This window comes from Cenococcum geophilum (assembly GCF_001692895.1).
Source record: "Cenococcum geophilum 1.58 unplaced genomic scaffold K441scaffold_46, whole genome shotgun sequence".
In the NCBI taxonomy this organism is placed as follows: Eukaryota; Fungi; Ascomycota; class Dothideomycetes; order Gloniales; family Gloniaceae; genus Cenococcum; species Cenococcum geophilum.
In genome coordinates, this window is record NW_027137604.1 from 952,613 (window position 1) to 975,495 (window position 22,883).

General features: G+C 42.7%; 7 protein-coding genes across 7 annotated transcripts; 4 read left to right on the top strand and 3 right to left on the bottom strand.

Moving 5' to 3' along the window:
- Positions 1-199: 199 nt before the first annotated feature.
- K441DRAFT_665956 (uncharacterized protein) lies at positions 200-1,309 on the top strand. Its single transcript, XM_067649586.1, has one exon. It carries the CDS (start codon positions 461-463, stop codon positions 1,088-1,090), a length of 630 nt encoding a protein of 209 aa, XP_067500147.1. The 5' UTR covers positions 200-460; the 3' UTR covers positions 1,091-1,309.
- Positions 1,310-10,159: 8,850 nt separating this feature from the next.
- K441DRAFT_680252 (pre-mRNA splicing factor ATP-dependent RNA helicase PRP16) lies at positions 10,160-12,645 on the bottom strand (the record flags this gene model as incomplete). Its single annotated transcript, XM_067651354.1, has 4 exons — positions 10,160-10,282; positions 10,337-12,200; positions 12,248-12,422; positions 12,483-12,645. The coding sequence occupies 4 exons, from the start codon at positions 12,643-12,645 to the stop codon at positions 10,160-10,162; spliced, it is 2,325 nt and encodes a 774-aa protein (XP_067500148.1).
- A 176-nt stretch (positions 12,646-12,821) lies between these two features.
- Positions 12,822-15,837, top strand: K441DRAFT_665958 (arginine N-methyltransferase-like protein). Its single transcript, XM_067649587.1, has 4 exons — positions 12,822-13,121; positions 13,175-13,784; positions 13,954-15,473; positions 15,558-15,837. Exons 1-4 carry the CDS (start codon positions 13,005-13,007, stop codon positions 15,732-15,734), a joined length of 2,424 nt encoding a protein of 807 aa, XP_067500149.1. The 5' UTR covers positions 12,822-13,004; the 3' UTR covers positions 15,735-15,837.
- A 286-nt stretch (positions 15,838-16,123) lies between these two features.
- K441DRAFT_689381 (uncharacterized protein) lies at positions 16,124-16,516 on the top strand (the record flags this gene model as incomplete). The annotated part of the gene is made up of 2 exons (XM_067652288.1): positions 16,124-16,174; positions 16,304-16,516. 2 exons carry the CDS (start codon positions 16,124-16,126, stop codon positions 16,514-16,516), a joined length of 264 nt encoding a protein of 87 aa, XP_067500150.1.
- Positions 16,517-17,448: 932 nt separating this feature from the next.
- K441DRAFT_699033 (uncharacterized protein) lies at positions 17,449-19,005 on the top strand. Its single transcript, XM_067653117.1, has 2 exons — positions 17,449-17,700; positions 17,759-19,005. Exons 1-2 carry the CDS (start codon positions 17,519-17,521, stop codon positions 18,816-18,818), a joined length of 1,242 nt encoding a protein of 413 aa, XP_067500151.1. The 5' UTR covers positions 17,449-17,518; the 3' UTR covers positions 18,819-19,005.
- On the bottom strand, positions 18,848-21,718 carry K441DRAFT_699034 (interferon-induced GTP-binding protein Mx; the record flags this gene model as incomplete). Its single annotated transcript, XM_067653118.1, has 4 exons — positions 18,848-19,314; positions 19,382-21,378; positions 21,436-21,580; positions 21,689-21,718. 4 exons carry the CDS (start codon positions 21,716-21,718, stop codon positions 19,072-19,074), a joined length of 2,415 nt encoding a protein of 804 aa, XP_067500152.1. The 3' UTR covers positions 18,848-19,071.
- A 681-nt stretch (positions 21,719-22,399) lies between these two features.
- K441DRAFT_578938 (putative transcriptional elongation regulator Elc1/Elongin C) lies at positions 22,400-22,842 on the bottom strand (the record flags this gene model as incomplete). Its single annotated transcript, XM_067644312.1, has 3 exons — positions 22,400-22,538; positions 22,617-22,665; positions 22,725-22,842. 3 exons carry the CDS (start codon positions 22,840-22,842, stop codon positions 22,400-22,402), a joined length of 306 nt encoding a protein of 101 aa, XP_067500153.1.
- Between the last annotated feature and the right edge of the window lie 41 nt (positions 22,843-22,883).

Sequence of the window (22,883 nt, forward strand, 5' to 3'; positions counted from 1 at the left end):
CTAGGAAGCACAAAAACCTGCAAGTAGCTAGCGGTAAATCCTGCGTGATTATCTTGTACGCAGTCTGGCCCACGCAATTGATCCTACCTACTACCTACCTGCCTTATCACGTGGAGTGTCTTGGCATTTTGCTGTCTGCCCAAGCTTCGGACGGAGCTCCGGGGTCTAAACCGAAATTGTTGTTATACGGCGTCCCTAAAGCCAATTGAGCTATAGTGGGACTTACCGCATATTCTGAATACTGCTAATTATGGTATGGCCGATTCAGATGACGCGTATCATTTTCTGCAGCCTCCGGGCAGTCAAAGCCGCGCAGACAGCTGTTTCTGACACCGAGCTCGAATTCTGCTTATAAAGTCTTACTTATATAGCACTACGGTTCTCCAAGTGCCTCCAGACCTGAACTATCACAGAATACTCACATCCCCATTCTGGAGTCCACCACTGGAAACCAATCGACATGACCGTCACCGAACTCGCACTCCTCCGTCTCCTACCTCCCACCACTGTCTCTACGCCCTCCCTCATGGCCACTCTCGCGAAAGGGAAGACAGCAATGCAAAACTTTACCGGCCGCCGCTTCTACTACCTACAGCAAGTCGAAGATCCCGCGCTAATCTACGTGTTCGGTGAATGGGAGTCGCTAGACCAGCATATGAACGGGTTTGTCGCCAGCTCAGAAAACAAAGAGCTGCTAGACGTGCTGAAGGACCAGATGGCTATCGAGTGGGTCGTGCATCTCGACGTGGAGCACAAGGACTTGCCGTCTGCCGAGGAAGTCAGCGACGGGGCCAAAGTCTACAGCATCGGGCGCCATTTTGTAAAAGCTGGCCAGAAGGCCGACTTTACGGAGACTTTCCAAGAAAATAAACATAATCTGCAAGGCTATGTTACACAAGGGAAGATTGGTGGTGGTTGGAGAGTGGACAAGGATGGGGATAAGGAGGAGTGGGTGCTTTTCTGTCCATGGAAGAACGTTGATGAACACATGGGTTTCGTCAATAATGAGGGATTTGCGGAGTATGCGAAAATTAGGGACCATATTGACGGTGTGAATATCAAACACGCGATGGTGATTAAGGAGTTTTAGAGGCGTTTACGTTCCCGACGAAAATGGCTCTAATTACTTTTTATAGATAGGTTTATGATTGAAAGACTAGATTTCATGGCTTTTGTCCATTTCCGAGACTCAAATTGCACTTTCACTTAGGTTAAATCATATAGACTTAACTACGAAACCAAAAAGAAATTATTGGTGGTAGTTGCCTGACTTTCTCAATTTCCATCTCGTAAACATCCATCCCAAAATCCCAGACCTTTCTTCACCTTACCATATTTCCTCCATTACAACTTCTGTTCCCTTGGACAGAACTCTGACATTCCCTAACGCAGTATGTCTATCGATCACGGCCCATTATCATAATATAGAGTGTATTCGTCGCCGTCATGACCAACTATGTAACCGACTACCGGACCTTGCATATTACCCTGTTTCACCTACGTCAGCACTACCCTCGTATGTCTCAGGTACGTTTGAAATGAGTTATGGGCTTCGGAGTTCGGGGTCTACTTTCATGTATTTATATCACTTGATTTCCATAGATTTACAATCAAGTTGCTCGTTCAATACCCACACTGCAAAGCTTACAAACTATGAGCAGCCCTAGCTATCTTAGTTTCACATTTCAGGTATGGTGGTACTTCAAAAATTTGAACTATGGTTAGGCTAACCCGAACTGGCAATATTAATTACACATTCTGGCAAAGAGCTCAGCTTACAAGAGAGTTCTAGCTCTCATACTTGAATATTTTCAAGAATGCCGTCCCACTCGCAAGTAAAATCTTAGTATAGTAGTATAAAGCTTACTATCTAAACGTTTGGCCTTAGATCAAACCCTCGTCCCTATAAGAAATAAGATAAGGTACTAGAAGGATCTAAAGGATTATAAGGAGCGTATACTTAGTATTAGAAACTACTCGAATATTATAAGAAGACGGAATATTCGCCTTAGTATACTCGGCATAGCGATAACGGTTGGCAAGTCGAAGGAGTGGGAATTACAATATATCCTAGTCCTTCCTTAACGCAGCAAGAACAAGGAGATATAACCCTACCTAGTAAAGAATTATTATAATAGTATATAATGATAAAGGTTACTTAGATATAATAAGTTATTAATAGAATTAATTTAAATAAGGAAGCACCTTACCTTTAGTAGGCGACTTAGAGGAATAAGATATCTTTAAGAATAAAAACCTGAAGAAGGGAGGTAGTATTACGGACCTTATAACCAGATTATTAGAACTACTTAAAAAGGAGTTCGTAGATACTAGTTAGCTAGTTAAGGCATAGGCTATAATACTATACGTAGTATACGCGGAGTACTAGTAAGACTTCCGACTAGAACGTATAAATATCTAATCGACAGTATTGGATAACGTACTCGGTAAGCATATGGGTATAGGCCACCCCGCCAAATATACAAAACACGCGTCGCACTATACAACTATAACCTCAATGGCTACACCACAACAACAAAACCCTCAATTTCAAGAGGGCAGACTTCTCCTATCTATTAATGCCTATAAGCAGGGCCAATTTCCAAGTTTTCGGAAGGCCACTAGCACATACAATATAGCTAGAACGACAGCACAGTAACGCATTAAGGGCATCTAGCCAAAACGCGGTTCTATTACATTAAATTACCGTCTAACAGCTATATAAGAAGAAAGCCTTAAGCAGTGGATTCTATTAATGGATTAACGCGGTATACTGCCTAGGATCGCGATTATACGGCAGATAGCTGGTCTACTAGCTGCGCAGTATACCGGGCCTACTACTATATAACCTATCGGCAAGAAATAGGCATATAACTTTGTTAAGCGCTATAACAACCTACAGGCCAAATTTAACAGAAAATATAACTATTAGCGTGCTAAATATAAAGATCCTGTACTAATTTGGGTCTGGTTTAAATACGTATAGAATATAAAGATATAATACAGAATTCTAGATAAGGATACCTAGAATTTTAATAAGACCGGCTTCTAAATAGGTATTATTATAACTATACAAGTTATTACAGGAACTAATTACGCTGGCTAGCCTAGAACTATACAACCAGGAAATCACGAGTAGGTTATAATTATTAAGTGCATTAGTGTAATAGGGCAGGTAATTCCACTACTTGTTATCTTTAAGACTGTAATACACTAGGCTGCTTAGTATAATATTATTCCATATAACTAGTTAATTAGCGTTAGTAAGAATGGCTAGATAATAAATAAGATTAGCCTAACCTAGCTAAAACTATTCTATAAGCATATAAAGGATTATACTATTAGTACGCATCGGCTGCTAGTACTAAATGGCCATAGTAGCTATATAAACCCCAAATTTAATTAGTTCTGCCTAGATTACCAGATTATTATTATCTATATACTAGCGCACTCATTATATCTACTATAGCTACTAGATATAGGCTATTTCTTAGCGCTTAAGTAGGTATATAGGCGCAGCGTTAAATAGATAATATACCGTGATGTTAACCATATCAATAAGCATAAATTCCTACCACTGTATATACAGGCTAGGCAGCTAGCACTATATCAGAATAATATATAGGTAGGATTTATAGCTACTAGGCTAGTTCTATATAGCCCTAATTATATACTAGAACTACTATATGCTAAATATTAAACATTATTACCCTAGTACTGTCCGCAATTAAATATATCCTAGGCAGCTAAAATACCATATAATATTACTAAGCTATAACAGTAAACAGCCCTACTAAAACGCTATCTTAAGCAGCGTATATATAGCCCACTAAGTCTAATAGAATAAGCCCTTAGCTAGCTAGTTAAGGGGTACAAAATGGCGATATTTAGCGCTATACTACTTACTAGCAAAAATAAGAAGCTATAGGTAGAGAATTAACACTAAAAAAGGAAAAGGGTAACTAAGCGCAAGTATATAGCTAGGGGGGGTGTTCTATTAGGGGCAGAAGGGGCGTTTTATGCACTAGCTATAGAGAATATAATAGTAGAGGGGGCAGCAGATACAGTAAGCAAGTGACCGCAGCGTGTACCACGCAAGTATAGTATGTGCTATTCACTAGAGCACACGGCTCGTACATGCCCTAAACGCTAGGCAACTAGCTAGTAGCTAGCTACACTATATACAGGCGTTCGTTGTGGAGTAATTCATATTATTTGGCCTTAATACTTGGTGGGGTGGCCTATATATATACATAGCCCATATGCTTACTATTAACCTAAATCAAAGTTCCTTACTACTATTATAATACTATCCGACGACCTAGATCGTCTATACAAACTATATCTTAGTTATCTCGTATCTTAAGCTCGTATATTTTATTAAACGTCTTATTACCTATTTCTCTTAACTATAACCTACTACATAATAATGTCGTCGTCATTGTATTTGGACCTACCTAATGTATATAAGAGAGCTTCTAAAGCCCTCTTTAATAAACAGAGTTCTTATTCCTAATCGTCCGTTTAATAGTTATAAGCCCGGGCCGTTTACTGCATTATCTTTAATTCTAAAGCCTTTATTTCTATTAATTCTAATTATTATCTTAATTATAGATAACTACCCACAATAACTTCTTAATAAGAAACCCCTTCTGTTATTATATTATCCGTTATTCTTATAAGCCTAAATAATTGGGATAAATGGATTAAGGTTATTAAGTTAAAAGTAAATAATAATCGTCTCTAGAAGTATATTAACCTATTAACACCTAAGACTAATCTGCTATAGCTTAAAGAACCTATTTATGCCTTACCTAAGGATATTAATAGCCGGGGGAAGACGAAGCTCGCGGACCTAGATAAGGAGGAGAAGGAGAAGCTCTATACGCTTAAAGCCGACTATAGGGACAATATAAAGCTATATAGAAAACAGCTGTTAACTCTTAATACGTTACGCAGCTATATCCCAAGCTCTATCTTACGTACCTACCTTATCTACACGTTTAAATGCACCACCATCCATAACGTCTTAGTATCTCTTAAAAAGAGAATTGCTCTAACTAACCACACCTAAAAGCTTTAAATAGCTACTTAATATATAAGGCTTAAGAAGGCACTTTAGAACCAGAACTTTAAGGTCTAGTTATAAAAGTAGAAGAAGGCATATACTAAGTATAAGGAGCAAGCTCTACCTAAGGTAGATAGTAATTATTCGGTAAAAAACTTTATATACGCAGTTAAATTAATTATACTAAGCTAGTTAGAATATTAGAAGAACGAGCTTAATAAGCGTAAGTAGGAGAAGAAGACGCTTTCTACCTTCTTTAAACTGGTTAAAATATACTAAAACCACCGTTATACGGACCTCGCCTAGAAGGGCAAAACCCCACAAGGAGAATCCTTTAGAGTTACCTTTAAAGATAAGTTACCGAATTTAAAGCCTAAATTAAAACCTTAATTATTAGCAGATAAGCAGAAGAAGGAAAGGCAACCGCCGCTAGAGTACCTATGCGGAAAACGTTACTACTTTAATAAGTACTGGTATATTATAGAGTCGATTCCTCGCCTATTATAGTTTAAACTAAGTAATAAAATTCAGAAGAAGGTAGATAAGAAGATTGCTAATATAACGCCCGAAATTAAGGCTTATATTAAGTAAATTAAAAAAGATAATTAAGCTAATAAGAAGGACGATTAAGCTAATAAAAAGCCAAAGGATAGCAACCAGCAGAGCTCTTAAAAGCCCTACGGAAACTTTATAGTTTATTATATAGGAGCCAACAACACAGCTTCTAATTACGAGCTTCGCGATAGTGTAATTCTTAACTTAGGGATAAGCCTACACGTCTTTAACGATAGAGCTAGGTTTATTAGCGATATTAAGCCTATATTAGAACGCGTCTACACGGGCTTATATATAGAAGAAATTATAGGCTATAGTATAGCTGCAGTTACGATTAATAACCCGAAAGGGAAGAGATAGATACAGCTCTTAGGAGTAGCCTTTAACGGTAGAATGTAAATTATATGGAGTAAGTAAAGCTTATAAGGTGGTATCTAAAAGACCTCTAACTTAGTTACTAGTTCCTTTCTATAAAATCTACCTTAATTTAATACCCGGAATAGTTGCATTTAATAGCAATAAGTACGCGGTATACTTCCTTAATAACGTAACGCGAATAAATAAGGTATAGATAATGGCTAAGAAGTCGTCCCTTACCTAAATTGTTATTAAATATTGTAATATTATCGAATAACGATATAGCTTTAAGGTAGCTATTATCTATATAGATAGAGAGACGTCTCTTATAGGCGAATTTAAGGAATAGGTAGCTAAACGAGGAATTAGTTTTAAAAGATTAGCACCTAATACTTAATTACAGAACAGTCTAGCAGAACGATCTAGGGAGGTAATTATATAGAAGGCTTAGTGTATAAGAATTAAGGCCTATCTACTAGAGGAGCTATATCCTAAAGTCTATAAAGTAGCTACTTATCTACTTAATTAAACGCCTAGTAGAAGACTCGGGTAGTAGACGCCTTTTAAAAAAATCTAGTTAGCTATAGGTATATTACTACTAAAACTAAATATAGGCTACCTATAAGCCTACGGCTGTAGGGCCTACCCTCTTAAATATAATATTCTATGCCTAAATAAGCTCGCGCTAAGGGCCTATATAGGATATCTGGTAGGGTATAATTTAACAAATATATTCCAAATCTATATTCCTAGTTAGAAAAAGGTTATTAGAACAAGAAATAAAGTTTAATAAGCGGTTACTTTATAATGACTTATAGCTAAATCTAGCGAATATACTTTAAGTAAGAACTAACTAAATATTGGAAATTATTAATGTCTATTAAATATAGGATCTCCAAAACAAATTAGAATTATTATTTAATAAAAGCAATAAGACTTAAGATAAGATTTAAGTTAATACTAAAGGGAGATAATAGGTGGAATCTGGTGGAAATAAGGAAGAGCCTAATATTAAGAGTAGTAAGTAATAAGATTTAAGCTCTAAGACAACTTAGCTTTAGGGCTTTCTACCTTAAACAAGACACTAGAACCTAACTCACTGGAGCCTTTACTACTGTCCTTAAACACCTTAGCAAAAAAGCCGCACTATATTATAGTTCTGACTAATAAAGCTAAGCTAAAAAAGAAGATTAATAGTAATATAGGAGAGTAAAACGTGGTTAAAGGAAAAAGACTTAAAGGATAATTAAAGATCAACGTAGGCTTTCTTGCTAATATTACTAACTAGAGCCTTCTAGCTTAAAGATTAGCCTTTAATATAGGGCTTACATTTTACAAAAAGCTGCACCGTAATTAGCTCCTACCGCTGCCTAAGAATTAGAAGGAGCTTTAAAGACATTAATATAAGGAAGAGTTCGCAGCTACTACCTAAAAGAAATATACGGACCTTTAAAATCGAGGAACGTTTTAAGTCGTTAATAAAACAATCTATACCAAAATAGTGCCTGTTATTTGGGTATTTACATATAAAACTAATATTAATGGATATTTAATAAGGTTTAAAGCTTATCTTTATACATAAGGTAATCTATAAGAGTTAGTTTATAAGGACACCTATACCGTAACTTTAGTAGCAAGATCGCTTAGAGCCTTAATGGCTATTATCGCAATATTTAACCTAGACTACTAGTAAGGCGATACTATTAATGTATTTATAAATAGCGTAATTAATAAGGTTGTATATGTTAAGTATTTAAATAGATTTCTAATTAAGGGCAAGTGCCTACTTCTCTAAAGAGCCCTCTATAGATTAAGGCGATCACCTCTACTATAGCACGGTAACTTAATAATAACGCTAAAAAAGAAAGGCTTAAAGCTAGTGGTGGAGGAGCCTTACCTATATTATAATAATTGGCTAATAGTCTTCTTCTACGTTAACGATATTATAGCTATATTTAGGAAGAAAAACCTACTTAAGCTCTAAACCTTTAAGGAGCACTTTATAAGAAAGTACAAGATAAAGGACCTAGGTAACCTTACCTAGTTCTTAGGAATTTAAATTATCCATAATAGAAAGAACAGAAAGCTCTAGCTTAGCTAGGATTCCTATATTAACAAAATTATAATAAGCTTTAAAGTTAAAGATTATTATAAGATATATACACTAATAGGTATTAAGGAACTTAAGCCTAATCTAAAGTAAGCCTCTAAGTAGAATACCTATACCTATTAGAGGAAAGTCGGATCTATACTCTATACAGCTAATATTACTCGTCTAGATATAGTGAAAACAGTAAGTAAGCTATTAGAATTCTTACAAAATCCGTTACTAATTCACGACACAGCTGCTATAAGGGTAATTGCCTACCTTAATTAAACTAAGACTCTTATAATTAAGTACTTAAAGGAGAATATAATAAACTAGATCTTCGCAAGGGCAAGTAACGCATTATTTAGCAATAATATAGTAAGTAGAAAAAGTATAAAAGGCTATCTATTTACCTTATTTAGGGGACTAATTAACTAGCAATCTATAAAGCAGAAGTTAGTAATAAAATTAAGCACAAAAGCAGAGCTCCTAGCGCTGTCGCATACAGCTACTAAGTTAATTTAGTAGTAGTAATTCTTTAAAAAAAAAAAATCGGATTTAACCCTAATAAGAAGTAAATAATATATTACAATAACCTATAAACTATTCAACTACTAACTAAAAGCAACGCGGAGCTTAACACTAAGCTTTAACACGTTAATATTTATTACCACTAGCTCCGCCAGGAAGTTTATAAAGGAAGTATTAATATTAAATAGGTGCCTACTACGGACATAATAGCAGACGGCCTAACAAAGGCTCTGCCTCGTTAAAAGCACAAAACGTTTATTTAGTAATTAAACCTTATTAATATTAAGGATCTAATTTAATTTAATTTAAATAATATTTAGGCAAGGTAAATATATAGAGGATTTCCTTTAACTTAACACTAAATTACTATCATAACTTTTTAGTATTTTTACAGCAGCCCAAAAGGCTCTGTGCAGCTAGGGGGGTGTGTCGACCTAAATTAAAGTTCCTTACTACCATCGTAATACTGTCCGACGACCTAGATCGTCTATACGAACTATGTCTCAGTTGTCTCGTATCTTNAGCTCGTATGTCTCATCGAACGTCTCATTACCTGTTTCTCTTAACTATGACCTACTACATGACGACGTCGTCGTCATTGTATTTGGACCTACCTGATGTATATAAGAGAGCTTCTAGAGCCCTCTTTAATAAACAGAGTTCTCATTCCTGATCGTCCGTTCAACACTTACCGAGTACGTTAAGGGTTATATGTAGTTTAAATATAGAACGCACGTCACGTATTTAAAGGATAATTACTTTTTAACCTCTTTTATTTAGAGACTTTTTACTAATACGGCGACTAATGCCTACAGAAATTTCGCTAAATTTCTGCTAAATTACGCCTCTGTGTGTAGATGGACGTCGGTGAGTAATGCGAGTGCAAGAAGCCTTATATCAGAATTATGGTAGACTGCGTATACAGGCGAAATCCGTGAAGAATTTTTTAACCCTCGGAAAACCTATCTAGTAAGTAACAGGTCTAAGATATGTTTCTTAATGTTGTGACTAAAGCACGAAGAGTGGCAAACCCACTTTACACAGCTCCTCCACATAACGCGGGGTAGTAAATTGAGAATCTTTACCAAACTCAATTTGACTGTATTAAGCAAGAACAGAGAAAGTTGATTAGCCGAACTCGTATACGTAGAGATGTGCATCCCTCACCGCGAAGGGTGTATTTGATCCTATTCGCAACATACTTCAATCATTTCAAGGACTGGTTGTGTCTGCATATTACTACGGGCGAAGCAGGGAACGCAATAATCTCGCTTATTGCTTAGGTATGCAGGATAACATTAAAACAGCTCATTTTACATATATAAGTTCGCATCGAGGAGAGTCAGGGTCGTGAGGATTCGGATCGCGCTAGTCTATCTAACCAACTATGAGCAAAAGTAATTCTAGGCAGCTAGGGTTGATTTGAGAAACTAGTTGAAAGTATGCACCCTGTACCTGGAGAAATGCAAAATACGCCCATGTACTCTATTTAAAGTCATTGAAATAATCGTGAAGTCGCTTGAAAGACCAACGCAAGCGGTTGGTATAAGGAAATCTCATTATCTTCGGCTTCCACCTTTGATTGCTTCCTTCCGCCTTATTTTGTCTACGGTTCGCTGTAAGGCAGTCTTTATATCTCCCTTTTTGAAAGTGTCCAGGTCATAGTAATTGGGTGCAATATCCTAGCGAAGGATTAGTAAAATGTTTATCGCAGATGCATGGATAGGGGTTCTTACCAGTAGCCACTCCGGCTTGACTGCCGTAACAGTGCGGATATAGTTCTTCGTTGTAAGCACAAACTCGTTGTAGATAACCCACTCACTGTCCTGACCAAGCACCGTGCTGGGATGGAGCAGCACGTTTTGCTCGTCTTTCACCGTGACATATGTCTTCCCGGTGCCATCTCGTTTGGCGACCTGCATGAAAAATCCTGCCACTAGTGCTCTTCGAATATTCTCATAGTATTTCTTGTCTTCAAATGGAGTCGACATGAGCTCCAACTCCTGTCGTTCCATGATACGCTTCAACTGAAGTCGGACGTTATCGGCCTGGGTTAGTGCGCGATATGACAAGAAGTGATCGTGACACCATTGCTTCGGATTCTCCTGTGCTTCTAGGCTCTTGAATGCATGGTAAACATTTAGCATCGTTAAATGGTCTCCATCAGGATGCGCGAAAAGATCTTTCATCTCGTCGGCTCGCTTGCGTTGACTGGATGGTCGAACAAATAGCTGGGGAACAGAGAGGAGAGCAGTAAGTGAAAGCATTTCGTTCGAGCAATAGAACTCCGGAGAACTGATTAGCATCACAGCCAAAGCAGGATCGAGGGGGAACTCAGATGCAAGTCGTCCGAGTGTCGTGAGATCGCCTTCGTCGTCCAGACATGCAAGATAGTTGAGCTCCTCCAGGGCGCGCATCAAAGTTTCAGGAGCCGGGGGGTCCATCAAGTCGAAATGTACAAGATCGTTAATTCCAAGTTTCTTTAACTCTAAAACAGTGTTTGCAAGGTTGGAGCGAAGAATTTCCGGATATGTCTGCTCAATTAGCTCCTTCTTGAAGGCGGCCTCAGTGTAAAGCCGGAAACATTTTCCCGGTCTTGTACGACCGGCACGACCAGCACGCTGTTGAGCCGAAGCCTTCGATATGGGAGACACCAATAGTGATTCAACTCGAATTCTGGGGTTGTAGACCTTCTGTTTGCTGAAGCCAGGGTCGACAACATAGACAATTCCATCGATCGTGAGCGATGTTTCGGCGATATTGGTAGAAACAATGCACTTTCGACCAGGTCGGCCACCTGGAGTGCGTGGTGGAGGAGCAGGGTCAAATATCCGCTGCTGCTGCTGAGGAGGTAGCGTACCATAAAGAGGATATACCTTCAGAGGGCCTGCATCAGCCTCCCGAGTCATTTCATCTGCTTCGAGATTGATCTTCCTGCAAGCGTCTTCAATTTCCTCTTCGCCAGTGAGGAAAAGAAGAATATCTCCTTCAGGCTCTGTGGCGTGTATCTGAAGTACTGTCCGAAGCGCAGCCTCAACATAATCTCTTTCCGGTTCAGGTGTGTAGAAAATCTCAACAGGGTGAGTCCGACCGGGTACCGCAAGAAGAGGTGCATCATGGAAATAGCGTTGGAATTTCGTAGCATCGAGAGTTGCAGACATGATGATAAGCTTGAGGTCTGGCCTTCGAATTACGACTTCTTTCAACAAGCCCATCAATATATCTGTGGCAAGAGTTCGCTCGTGTGCTTCGTCAAGAATGATTGTGCTGTATCGAGTAAGGTCGTTGTCGTGCATAGCTTCTCGCAGCAACATTCCGTCTGTCATGTACTTCAAGATGGTCTTTGGCGACGTTTTGTCCTCGAATCGGATGCTGTAACCAACCTCATCGCCAAGATTTACATCCATTTCCTGCGCTACACGTTGGGCAACAGACATTGCCGCCACCCTACGAGGCTGGGTACAGGCCACCATCTTGTTATTAAGGTGTGGGAGGTCGTCGAAGAGGACGGATTGTGGGATCTGAGTGGTCTTCCCTGAACCGGTTTCGCCGACAAAGACAAGAATTTGGGACTTCTGGTAGAGTTGCAGGAATTCGTCCCTTTCCGAAATTAGCCCAAGCAGAGTTGTATGAGCGAAAATACTTACCTTTGGGAATGAACAGGAAGACCTCGCCGCGTTTTCAGGATACTCATGNACTGCTGAGACAGAGCCTGCCCTGTGAAAGGGTTCTGTGGACCGTCTTCCATGACCCTCGCATCCTTAGCTGTCGTCGTATGGCGTTTGAAGTCTCGAAGCCGTGACTGGGAATTTGTCACGCCATCTGTGTGGTAATTTAGCTTTCTGTTTACAAGAGTGCGCATAGTCTTGGAAATGTTCGTACCTTGAGGTGCAGAATAGTGGTGAGCTAGGTAGGGATTCCTGCTTGGATCATTTTTCTGATCGATGTCGAAGCCGTTCTGGCGCATTCGGCCTAATGGTCCATCTACGACTTTTTGACGCTTCACTCGGGAACTATCCTCAAGGTCTGGTCGACGGTCAGCCATTTGAAGTACGCCAAACGGTGGGCTATGCTTGGAGGGGTAAACACAAGTGAGATGGCTTGCTTCATGATTGACGCTGAAAAAAAGTTGGAGGATGTACACAGCGGAGGAACCTTTCACCGAAGCAGTAGGGCAAAGAAACTGTAGTTGTCTCTGCTAACGACCAGCTTCAAAAATCAATTTTCCTATAGACCCACGCAACAAGCCAAATGGCTACCGTTTACAAACTTTGATTCGTAGGCCGCTCCTTTAAAACATCTTTCTTCTAGCGTTTTCTCTGCGCGCTTTGTTGCTTTTGGGCATTTATCATGCAGAGCGCCCCTCGCTAGAATTGTTGATATCCTCTCCTCATAACCTCCAACATGGATTCTCCTCAGAGCACGGGCGAGATGATGCCCATATTCTATGTTGGCCAGCATGAGACTAAGCGTTCGCTTCCTGTTACCAATCAGGTCCTCCGTCAAGCTCAAGATTGCAATGTCTGCATCTCGCTACTAATTCTTCAGATGAGACATGCTGATAGAAGTTATAGTATGATATGCTTACAACGCCTATTACTACCCCTCACTTCCATGCCAGTGTCTTGGCACTTTTGACTGCTTACAGCCAGGCTCATCCCGATGGCTCAATCCCGTCAAGACACCACCCTATGCCCCTAGTTCCTCCTCTCAAACCTGCAGACACACCATTGACACCCAGTGACAGCATATCACAACTCATCGCGTTCACAAGTCCGTGGATTGATCTGGCGTCTCCTGACCCCCTCATTGCTCACCTTTCCCGCCAGGCGTTCAACCAGGAAATTGCATATGCAGCATTCTGTGGCGTCGTCACCGTCGTCGTGCAAGGCCCACGGCTCCATCATGGCCCAATGCGCGCCAAGGGCATATCACAGTATGCTCGAGCAATCCAAGAAGCGCTCTCGCTTGGAAACTATCTGCAGTTACACATCCTCATGCCGATGATTGACAATCCGGAGTTAGAAAATGACGAAGATATGGGCAATTTGGCACGATTTGCACGGGAAGAATACATTAAAGGGCATTCGGAAAATCAGGAGGTCAAAGCAGATCTTTTTGGTACATGGGATGCATGGAATGTAATCAGGTCTGTGTGTAAATACAGCTCAAGGCTCTCCGTAGGTAAGGACCAATACAGTCTAATTTATAACTCTGTGTCCTTGGTGCTCTTCATTATAATTTTATATTCTCCTGGGACATTTTTGGGTAAGCGTGCTTCCGTACGCAAGGCGCTCGTCAATACGAGCAACCTTTCCAGCTAGTTTGGCTGACAGATGCTTCGAAATTGTAGCTCTCACTCTACCTCGTCGCTTTCCCCCAATGGCAGTTCAGTCGCGATGGTATTCAGAACCTTTACGCCTTCTTTCACTTCCTGCAACGTCCTTTCTTGTGAATGCTCGAGGATCGTTTGTTCTCTCGAAACCTCACCAACTATTCATATCTCGCTGTATGCGCCTGCGAAACGCACCCTGGCTACTTCTCACAGACATCGGACCAATTCCTGGTATAAATGACCCTGACTTGATTCTGCCTTTCTCTACTGGTATCCTCTCGCCTGGCGCTGCCGTTGATGCTTCATCGCCGAGGTCAAGCATGTCCCCGTCTCCGACACCAGCTGAAGCATCTCAAATGGCCCGTCACGTTAGTCGGAAAAGCAAAGCTGATCCAACCCCACATCTGAGCTATATTCGATACCTGCAGAGGAATCAGCCACCAAAATCTACCATTGAACGATTTGGCGCTGGCTTCCAAGATTTTCTGCAATCTCCTCTCCAGCCTCTGACTGATAACCTGGAAAGCATGACATATGAAGTATTTGAAAAAGACCCAATCAAGTATGATTGGTATGAGCGCGCAATAGCGCAATCTCTCCGTGATTGGAAGTCTCAAGGTAAAACCGTTTCTTCATCGAGAGGGACTGGATCCGTTGTAATTGCTGTAGTCGGTTCTGGTAGAGGACCACTTGTCACGCGCACTATTCGCGCTAGCCAAGATACTGGAGTTCAAGTGGAAGTGCATGCGGTTGAGAAGAATCCAAATGCTTATGTCCTTCTGCATCGACATAATGAAGAGGATTGGGGTGGCGTGGTCACTGTGGTAAAATCCGATATGCGTGCTTGGAAAGGACCGATGCTTCTGGATGGCAGCCACGGTTACGTTGACATTCTCGTTTCCGAGCTTCTAGGGTCATTCGCGGACAATGAGCTTTCACCTGAGTGCCTTGACGGCGTGCAACATGTGCTAAACCCTCAACACGGCATTTCAATCCCTACTTCTTACACCGCGCACCTCACGCCAATAGCTGCACCACGTCTTCATGCAGATATCATTGGCCGCTCCACTACAGATTCCAATGCTTTTGAAACCCCATGGGTGGTTATGCTCCATGCGATTGACTATCTAGCGACCCAGGGATCTCAAAACCAAGCTTCCTCAGAAACCAATGGAACCCGTCAAAGCCAGCCGAAAGTCGAGATGCCTACACTACCTGATGTCCAGACGACTTGGTCCTTTGAGCACCCTTGCCCGCCGCCTATTTTAGCACAATCTAGTCTTCGTCGTGGCGGAAGTGCTAGTGGGGGAGGCGGAGGAGCGACTGGAGGAGATGGAGCTAACGAGCATAACGCGCGGTTCTCACAGCTCACCTTTCAATGTAGTGAAAGAGGAATGTGTCATGGGCTTGCGGGATATTTTGAGACGGTCTTATACGACGGGAGTGATGGTAAGGTGGAGCTCAGCACTAATCCGGTCACGATGGATCAAAAGAGTAAAGATATGATAAGCTGGTTTCCCATCTTCTTTCCGTTAAAGGTGGGGCTGTCCCTTTCACTATATTTACCTGAGATGCACTGCGTGGGCAACAACTATGCTTCGTAAAACTAACAATGTTTCTAGGTTCCGATATACGTTCCGGAAAACTCTGAGATGTATGTCAGTATGTGGCGGCAAACAGACGACAGAAAAGTATGGTACGAATGGCTGGTCGAGTCGTTTGTTACGATTGCAGGCAGAAGGGTTAGGTTGGGCATATCGGATTTGCATTCCAGTAAAAAGAATGGGTGCTTAATGTAGCATTGGAAAAATTCGTCGTGATACCCAAATCGGAATTATGGAATTGGAGTCACTATGAAGGTAGCTGCCGTAACTAAATGAGGAACCACCAATTAATTCGGGCTTTCAATAGCTCTAGTACAAAATTTTCCCGTGTCCTGGTTGATCTATTGGCATTTTATTCTTGAGTGAAGCACCGTGTCTATTTTATATATGACTCATTGGCACCGTTCCCAGTCACCTGTCCTGGACGTCCTGATAGAAAAATAGCCCCGCTTGGGCAACCTCGGACACAAGTTCGAGTTGCATTAATTAAGCAAGGCGTCCCCCTCCAACTTAGCTTACTCCGGCCATTGCTCTCACGACTACCTACTTAAACCTTCCCGAGCCTCGTGTTTCATCAATTCGAGATGCCTCTCCCATTCTGGACCCTTGGTTGTATCTACGGTGCGAGCTCCGTCGTCTTCGGAGCTCAAGCCTCAACCGATGCATCACTGACCCAGCTCGATTAAACAATTGGTCGACGGCGGCGCAATATTATATTTCTTATATGAAATTCATTTTCCGTGCGCGCAACAAGTGCTTACCAGCACTCTTCTACCTATAGCTACTTCACTCCGGCGTTACTACTCACCGCTGTCGCAGCGCCGCAGAATGTAGTCGCAGGCTCATTATTCACAGCAGGCATGACTATGTTCAGTGGGAGTATATATCTACTAGTGCTCGACCCGCAACGATTCAAGTGGCTTAGGCCTATCACACCTCTGGGCGGGCTATGCTTGATTGGAGGATGGTTGCGTTAGCTTTTACAAAGAGAGTGCCTCCTAGTTTGAGGAGGTAAAAATATTGAGAGCTGGGACGAGGTGCGAAAAATAATTGGCAATAGGATGAAGATTGGACGCGTATTATGGAATTGTATGTATTTATGCGAATAGTAAGCTGGGTGCATCTTCACTTGCTTCGGGACACGTTAGGTAGGCCCATAGAACGTACCCAAATACTTTTGGCACTGTACGTCTTAATCTGTTAGCCTCGATGATGCAGAGGAATTTAATTCTCTATACATCTTGCATAGACCCGAGAGCCTAAGAGAATAAGGCCCGTGCACGAACACTAGAATCAAAACAACGCGTATCAAATTCAGCTGATCTAAGTGGCTACTTCTTATCGATAAGCTTAGGACCAATTTAAACGTGCTACGGGATACCAGAAATCAATGTATTTGGAGCCTTATTCGTTTAAATCCACCATCCTTACTACCACTTCATAGAATATGTTAAAATCGGTCATGAGTGCTGAAGATAAGGGAGTTTCCTGGATGTTCTACTCTACCATAACACGCCTCCTAGACAGCAGAAAATTACTGAGATTTAGCTAAGAAATGTCCATAGAAGAGCATTGTAAGATACAGATCGGACAATCACATGAGGTGCCTAATATGAACAATTACTTATCTCCTTAGGCTGGTCAGTCCGCGGCAGTACCGGGCGTATCTCAAAGGCTATTGTTACATCCTATGGCAAACTAAACGCATTCATCTAAAACCTTACCAGCGTTAATAATGTAAGAAACACAGGTGACATGTATAGATGATCTTTGGAGAGAAAGGGTAAAATCATTAATGATTGGTTGTAGAGAAACATCGAGTCCCGGTGATCCTTTTATCCTCACCGCCCACGTGAATTCGCGATGAAGCGTCTCAGCTTGGACCATCGTCAAATGTTCTTGCAGAACGGTTAGTGTCAGAACCATTTACTTAATGCAACATCACGAGTAGTCGTCAGTGACTCTAGAACAAAGTCGCTATGAACAAATCCATTGAACAGTCCCTCACCGGCCTTATCCCATCTTTCAGCGGGCCCCTTCCACCTGAACTCCTAAACCTCGCCCTATCGCTCCTCGCGCAATCACGAAGTAAAGCCAGTACTCTTAAGCCGGAAGAAGAGATCGCACGGCCGTATGCTTGCGCGCAACTAGCCTGTGAGAGGTATTGTTGCGCAATATATCCTAAGAGCTACTAATAACCATTGCTGACGCATCTTCAGACTAAAACAACGCCTGAACCTCCCTACCATCATATCGCGCCCACCCTGCCCACCTCAAGCGTACAAAAAGCTCTATGCCTACCTCTCAACAGCCCTACCTGAGCGATCTAATAGGAGCGCCCCTTCTACACCACGGAAATCGCAAGCAAATACCTCATTACAACAAACACCTACCAAACCACGCACACCGAGTACGCTGCACCAGGTGACGCCCTCCAAACGGGACAGGAGCGCTCTGCAAGCAGATCACATTGCGAGTAGCAAAACGCCCCAATATAAAGATGCTCCAGAGTGGGTCATGCCCACGATCCGACACCTATGTAAAGCCTTCTCTACCCCCGCAGCCGCGCCCCACGTCTTCGTAGGCGTATGCTCCGTCCTAGCTTTGCACAAACCCTCCCAGTCAATCGCAACATCGCCTTCGCGCGTCGGTACGCGCATCAGGCGCTCCGCCGCCGGCCCTACACCTGCCCAATCAAAATTAGAGCCAATCGCTGAACCCCGTATACCAGGGCTGATTGCAGCCCTCCTTTTCTACGTCCTGGCACGCATGGTGAACAAAGAGACGACGCCGGACCAGTATCTTGAGCAGCGCGATAAAGCAATCTCAACGCTGGGAGAGTTAGAGGTGGGTAAGGAGAGTGGCGAGGAAAGTATACAGACGGATATTGAACATTTCATGCGTGAAGCCCAGGCGGAAGCTTGGCTGAAGATGGAGTGGTTTCTAAACGTGGTTGCTGGCCGGCCTGCAGTCGGCACTGGCAGTGGAGAAGGTGGCGATCAGGTTGGTGTAGAGGTATATGACGAGGATGACGGCGGTACAGTGCAGGGTTTGAGTCGGCGGAAGAGGACGAATGGCGGGGCTTGGGACGAAAGGAGCAGTAATGGAGGGTTGCAGATTGGGCTAGGCACAATGATGCAAGATAAAGTTGATTATCTATGTGAAGATAGACAATTGGATTACCTGGAGTGGAAAGCCAAAATTATGGCAAGAGTTGAGCAGATAGAGAGGGATCAAACAGAGAACGGAAGCAGTGACGACACGGATACTACTGCATGATATCTTTCGCAGAGCATAAAATTGAGTTTAAGGCGCAGGCTGTTTAGTTATTGCTGGCTGGCTTTTATACCCTTTGTGATTATGCTTTTGTGGATACAGGGATTGTAGGCGAACCTTTGGGAAGTCATTAATCTCTTAGAAAGATGCAAAAGCGCCGCTGCATGTGCTGTGGGGACAATTATAGCAGAATCATCTAACACTACCTCCTGATCTCCATAGCTGTATTGCAAACCCGCACACTTCTACCCTCATTCTACAATATACTATCCCTCATCACACCTCTCAAGATGTCTCGTCCCTCATTAAGTTTCGAGATTCTGTCCTCAAGAAACTCTCTCTGGCGCTTCGTTGACGCAGGCTCTGAGGCGACGAACTCGATTTGGCTGCTAGTAAGCTGGTTGATAACGATTGGGGATATAATGTCCTCAAGTCCTCGTACAATATGGCGCTCGACAACCTGGGTTGTTGTATTTGCCACAAATGTCTTCTGGTGGACCTATTTGAGGGCGGTAAATTAATCTCACTGGTAATGACAGGAGAGGCTGATGGATGAATTGTCTAACCTTGTAGATTGCAAGCACACAATCGAGGATGCTTTCACAGCTGTACTTATCCATATTAGCACTAATAGCCTCATTATAGCTGCTCAGTACACGGTCAACATCAATGCTTGCTGATGTATGGGTTGAAGTGCAACCAGGCATCTTTGCATGAGTTGTAGCGGCGTTGATACTCTGTGTCAATTGCTTCTTCTGTTTCGCGGTCCGAGTCTTTGCTACGTTATCAGTATAGTAGTGATTATAGTTGATCGGGTAGCTTTTCATGTCTTCCATGATTCGCTTAAGCTCCTCGGATGCAGCCGCTTCGCGTTTCTTCAGCGTCTCTTGGATGATCGAGGTTTTCAGTCGAGATCTGATATCTTTGGGACACAGTTCCTGTAAGAGATCATCCAAAAACTTGGTACAGATGCTTGCACAATGCTCCAAGTGATCAAGAGCGAGCTGATTCCAGTTTGATGCTTGCTCCCAGAAGAGCTCCCCTATGACAAGTGGATTGAAATTACCGGCGAGTTCGTGACCGCGATTCCGAATGAGAGCTTGGGTTACCCATTGGAATACTTCAGTATGAGACAGCTTAATAGGCGACCATGAAGACGTAAATGAGGCCTTGGAAGTCTTTGCGACCTCATTGGGCGAACTCCCCGCGCTTTTGGGGCTGGGGCTCGTAGGTGTTCCATCTGGCGTGGGAGGCGTGCCTTGGTCCAGCATTGGAATTTGGAAACGATGGCCACGAGTGCGGATCGTCTCTGAAAACTGGGTATTAAGATATTGAATGAGAGCTCGTAGTCTCCGGATTGCTGATAGCGATGAGGGCGAGAATACTTCAGTTGGATTGTGCTTGAAATAAGCTCCCTCATAATAACCACTCACTGCGGCCTTGCAAAGAGAGTGATAGTCTAAACTCAGTTTCATCAGGAAATCCTTGCAGTCCTCAGGAGTTGAACGGCGGCTTCCCAAGTTTTCAAGCTGGGTTTGTGCGTCAGTGAGCGCTAGCTCCAAGTCATCGCGCAGACGAGGAAGTTCGTGTTTAACATGCTCGAAGAGAAGCAAGCTCAGACGGCTTCGCAACGAATCAATACCAACGCAGTCCTTGGGCAAAATTTTGAAGTTCGAAGTGGCAAAGAATGTGGATTCGGCCGCGTTCCGTTCCAGGAAAGAAGTATCTCTCTCCTCGTAGTTTCGATTGCGGAGAACGTGCCAGCCAAGTTTCAGGAATACCCCACGGTTATTCGCAAGGTCCAAGAAAGCTCTTTCACTACCAGAATTCGGTTCAACCCTGTCAGGCTTGGTGATGATTCCAAGCGTACGTTCTCCTTCCGGGTCAACTTTCTGAACTCTGCCTAAAATGCCCTGATTGGCGTGGTCATTGATGGCAGCCACTACAGCCAAGCATATAGTCCGAGGTTGTTCGACGTAATGTTGTGTTATCTCTTTGACCATAGCTACGTCAGCATCGGTAATGCCATTGCCAGGGTTCTGAATCAGGCCAGGCAGATCCACCAAGGTCAGCTGTGGTCTCATTGGACCTTCAATCAGCACGCTGAGAACATCTTTAGCGAAAGATTTCGACGCTCCGACGCCCATGATTAGCATAGCCTTGTCCACGATTCTAGGAAGTTCGGAGAAGTCTGTTATCGTCTCAGTGAAATTTTTGATCGTGTGTTGTTCTTGCATATGCCTCTTGGCGTCTGGAATGATCTTGATCGTGAGACTGTCGGTAGCCGAGCGTCGCAGAATGATCTCTGTAGCAAATCTAGTACAAAGGTTATCATTTCGGGGGAATGGAATCTCAGTCAGAGCTTCCAGAACAGAACTCTTGCCAGTGGATTGGTCACCGCACACTACGAGCTGAGGCAGCGAGAGGATACTGTCTAGGCCACATTTGCGAATCTGGGCGACAGTGTCAAGGACCAATCGCTGCTCCTCAGTTTGAAGGCCCTCGATTGATGCAGTGTTGCGGAAGTCATCAATAGCATGTCTGCCACGATGGTCATTGGAGCCTTATAATCAGGAATAGTTAGCAAAATTGTCAGTGCATTGACAACGCCAAAACCGACCTTGAGGTTTATCGTCCGATGGGTCGGTGGTGACCTCGGCGGGAGGAGTAGCCTGTCCGTCTGACATGACAACGTCCGAAAAGCCGTTAACGTGATAGACTATGGAGAAGTGTGGATAGTGTTGGTAGGTGAAGGGAGCTGAGGACTATCCGTAGAGAGCAAGAGTGGTCACCCTTATGTAGAGCTTTACGGAAGCTAAGGATGAAAGAAGTTTATGGAGAGGCGAGTGATGTTTGTTTGAAGACAAACAAACCTGCCCTACATTTCCGCCCTGCTCCGTCATTATTCCTTTGAAGGAAACCATTCACTTCAAGGGACATATACTGATTGGAAATTAGTGTAAATATTAGCCAGCAAACCAAGTAAGTGTTAGGTTTGTTTCACAAACATATCCATAAGACAGCACGCAGAAGGTTGAATATAGATACAAGAGTTTATAGATAGTTCTAGTCAATAAAATACAATAATGGAGAATAAGGTATACAGCTAGATAATTCTAAATTGTAAGGAGTGGAAGATGTATCCGCCATATAAAAATCCACCCTCTATCGCCAGAAAGGTAGATTAGTTATTTAGGAGGACCTCAATCTCGCATCAGCTATAGACATTCATTTCATGGAGCGAAGAGACAAACGTATATGCTCGTGATGCTGGAGGAAGCGTGATATCGACAACTCGGCATGTCTAAGAGATTTTAGATGATGTTATAAAGTGTGTTAAATCTCTCAAACCTATGCTGCTGAGGGCATATCTTTAAGTGCATGACTTTCCTATCAATTCACTACAACGCCGGATGGTTCACCGGAACTCCGCTAAGAGTGACAGGCTAAGCACTCTACTCGAAAGTCATAATCATCCGCAGCAGCGCTCGCTATGGGAGACTTCCTACAGTATACCGTACGTGGTGGTTATACTGCAACATCATAAGCTGTCGTAAGTTAATGCCAGCAAGTTTCCCAGAAAACTAACCGTCTAAATAATCCGCCGCCATAAGCAACTCTAGACAAAGCTCTGGCGGAATGTCCATGTCTGGTACATCTTTGCTCTCTTTGTGTTTCTCGTTATAGTAGAGATACTCGCACACTTTCTCCAGTACGACGCCACTATAATGTATCAGTGAGCCACCTTTCCTTAAAGTGATACTTTATCTTCTCGTGCCTATAAGAGATAGGTGGTCGTACTTGATGTTTTCGAAAACACAGCGGTTTGATATTGCCTCGGCAAAATTACCTGGGAGAGAAGAATTCAGTTCTAGAGTGTGAGAGAATGGAGCAAAGGGTAGGACACACTTGTCGGATCCAACATCCGCTTGATGGCGCCCGCAAGGCATGCAGCAGACCTGAGCACTTTGAACTCAAAGCCATCGCTTGATACAAGCGTAACATACCCGGTCTGTTGGTGTGCCATGATTGCGGACGTTGGTTGAGGGGTTGACGATTCTCTGGAGA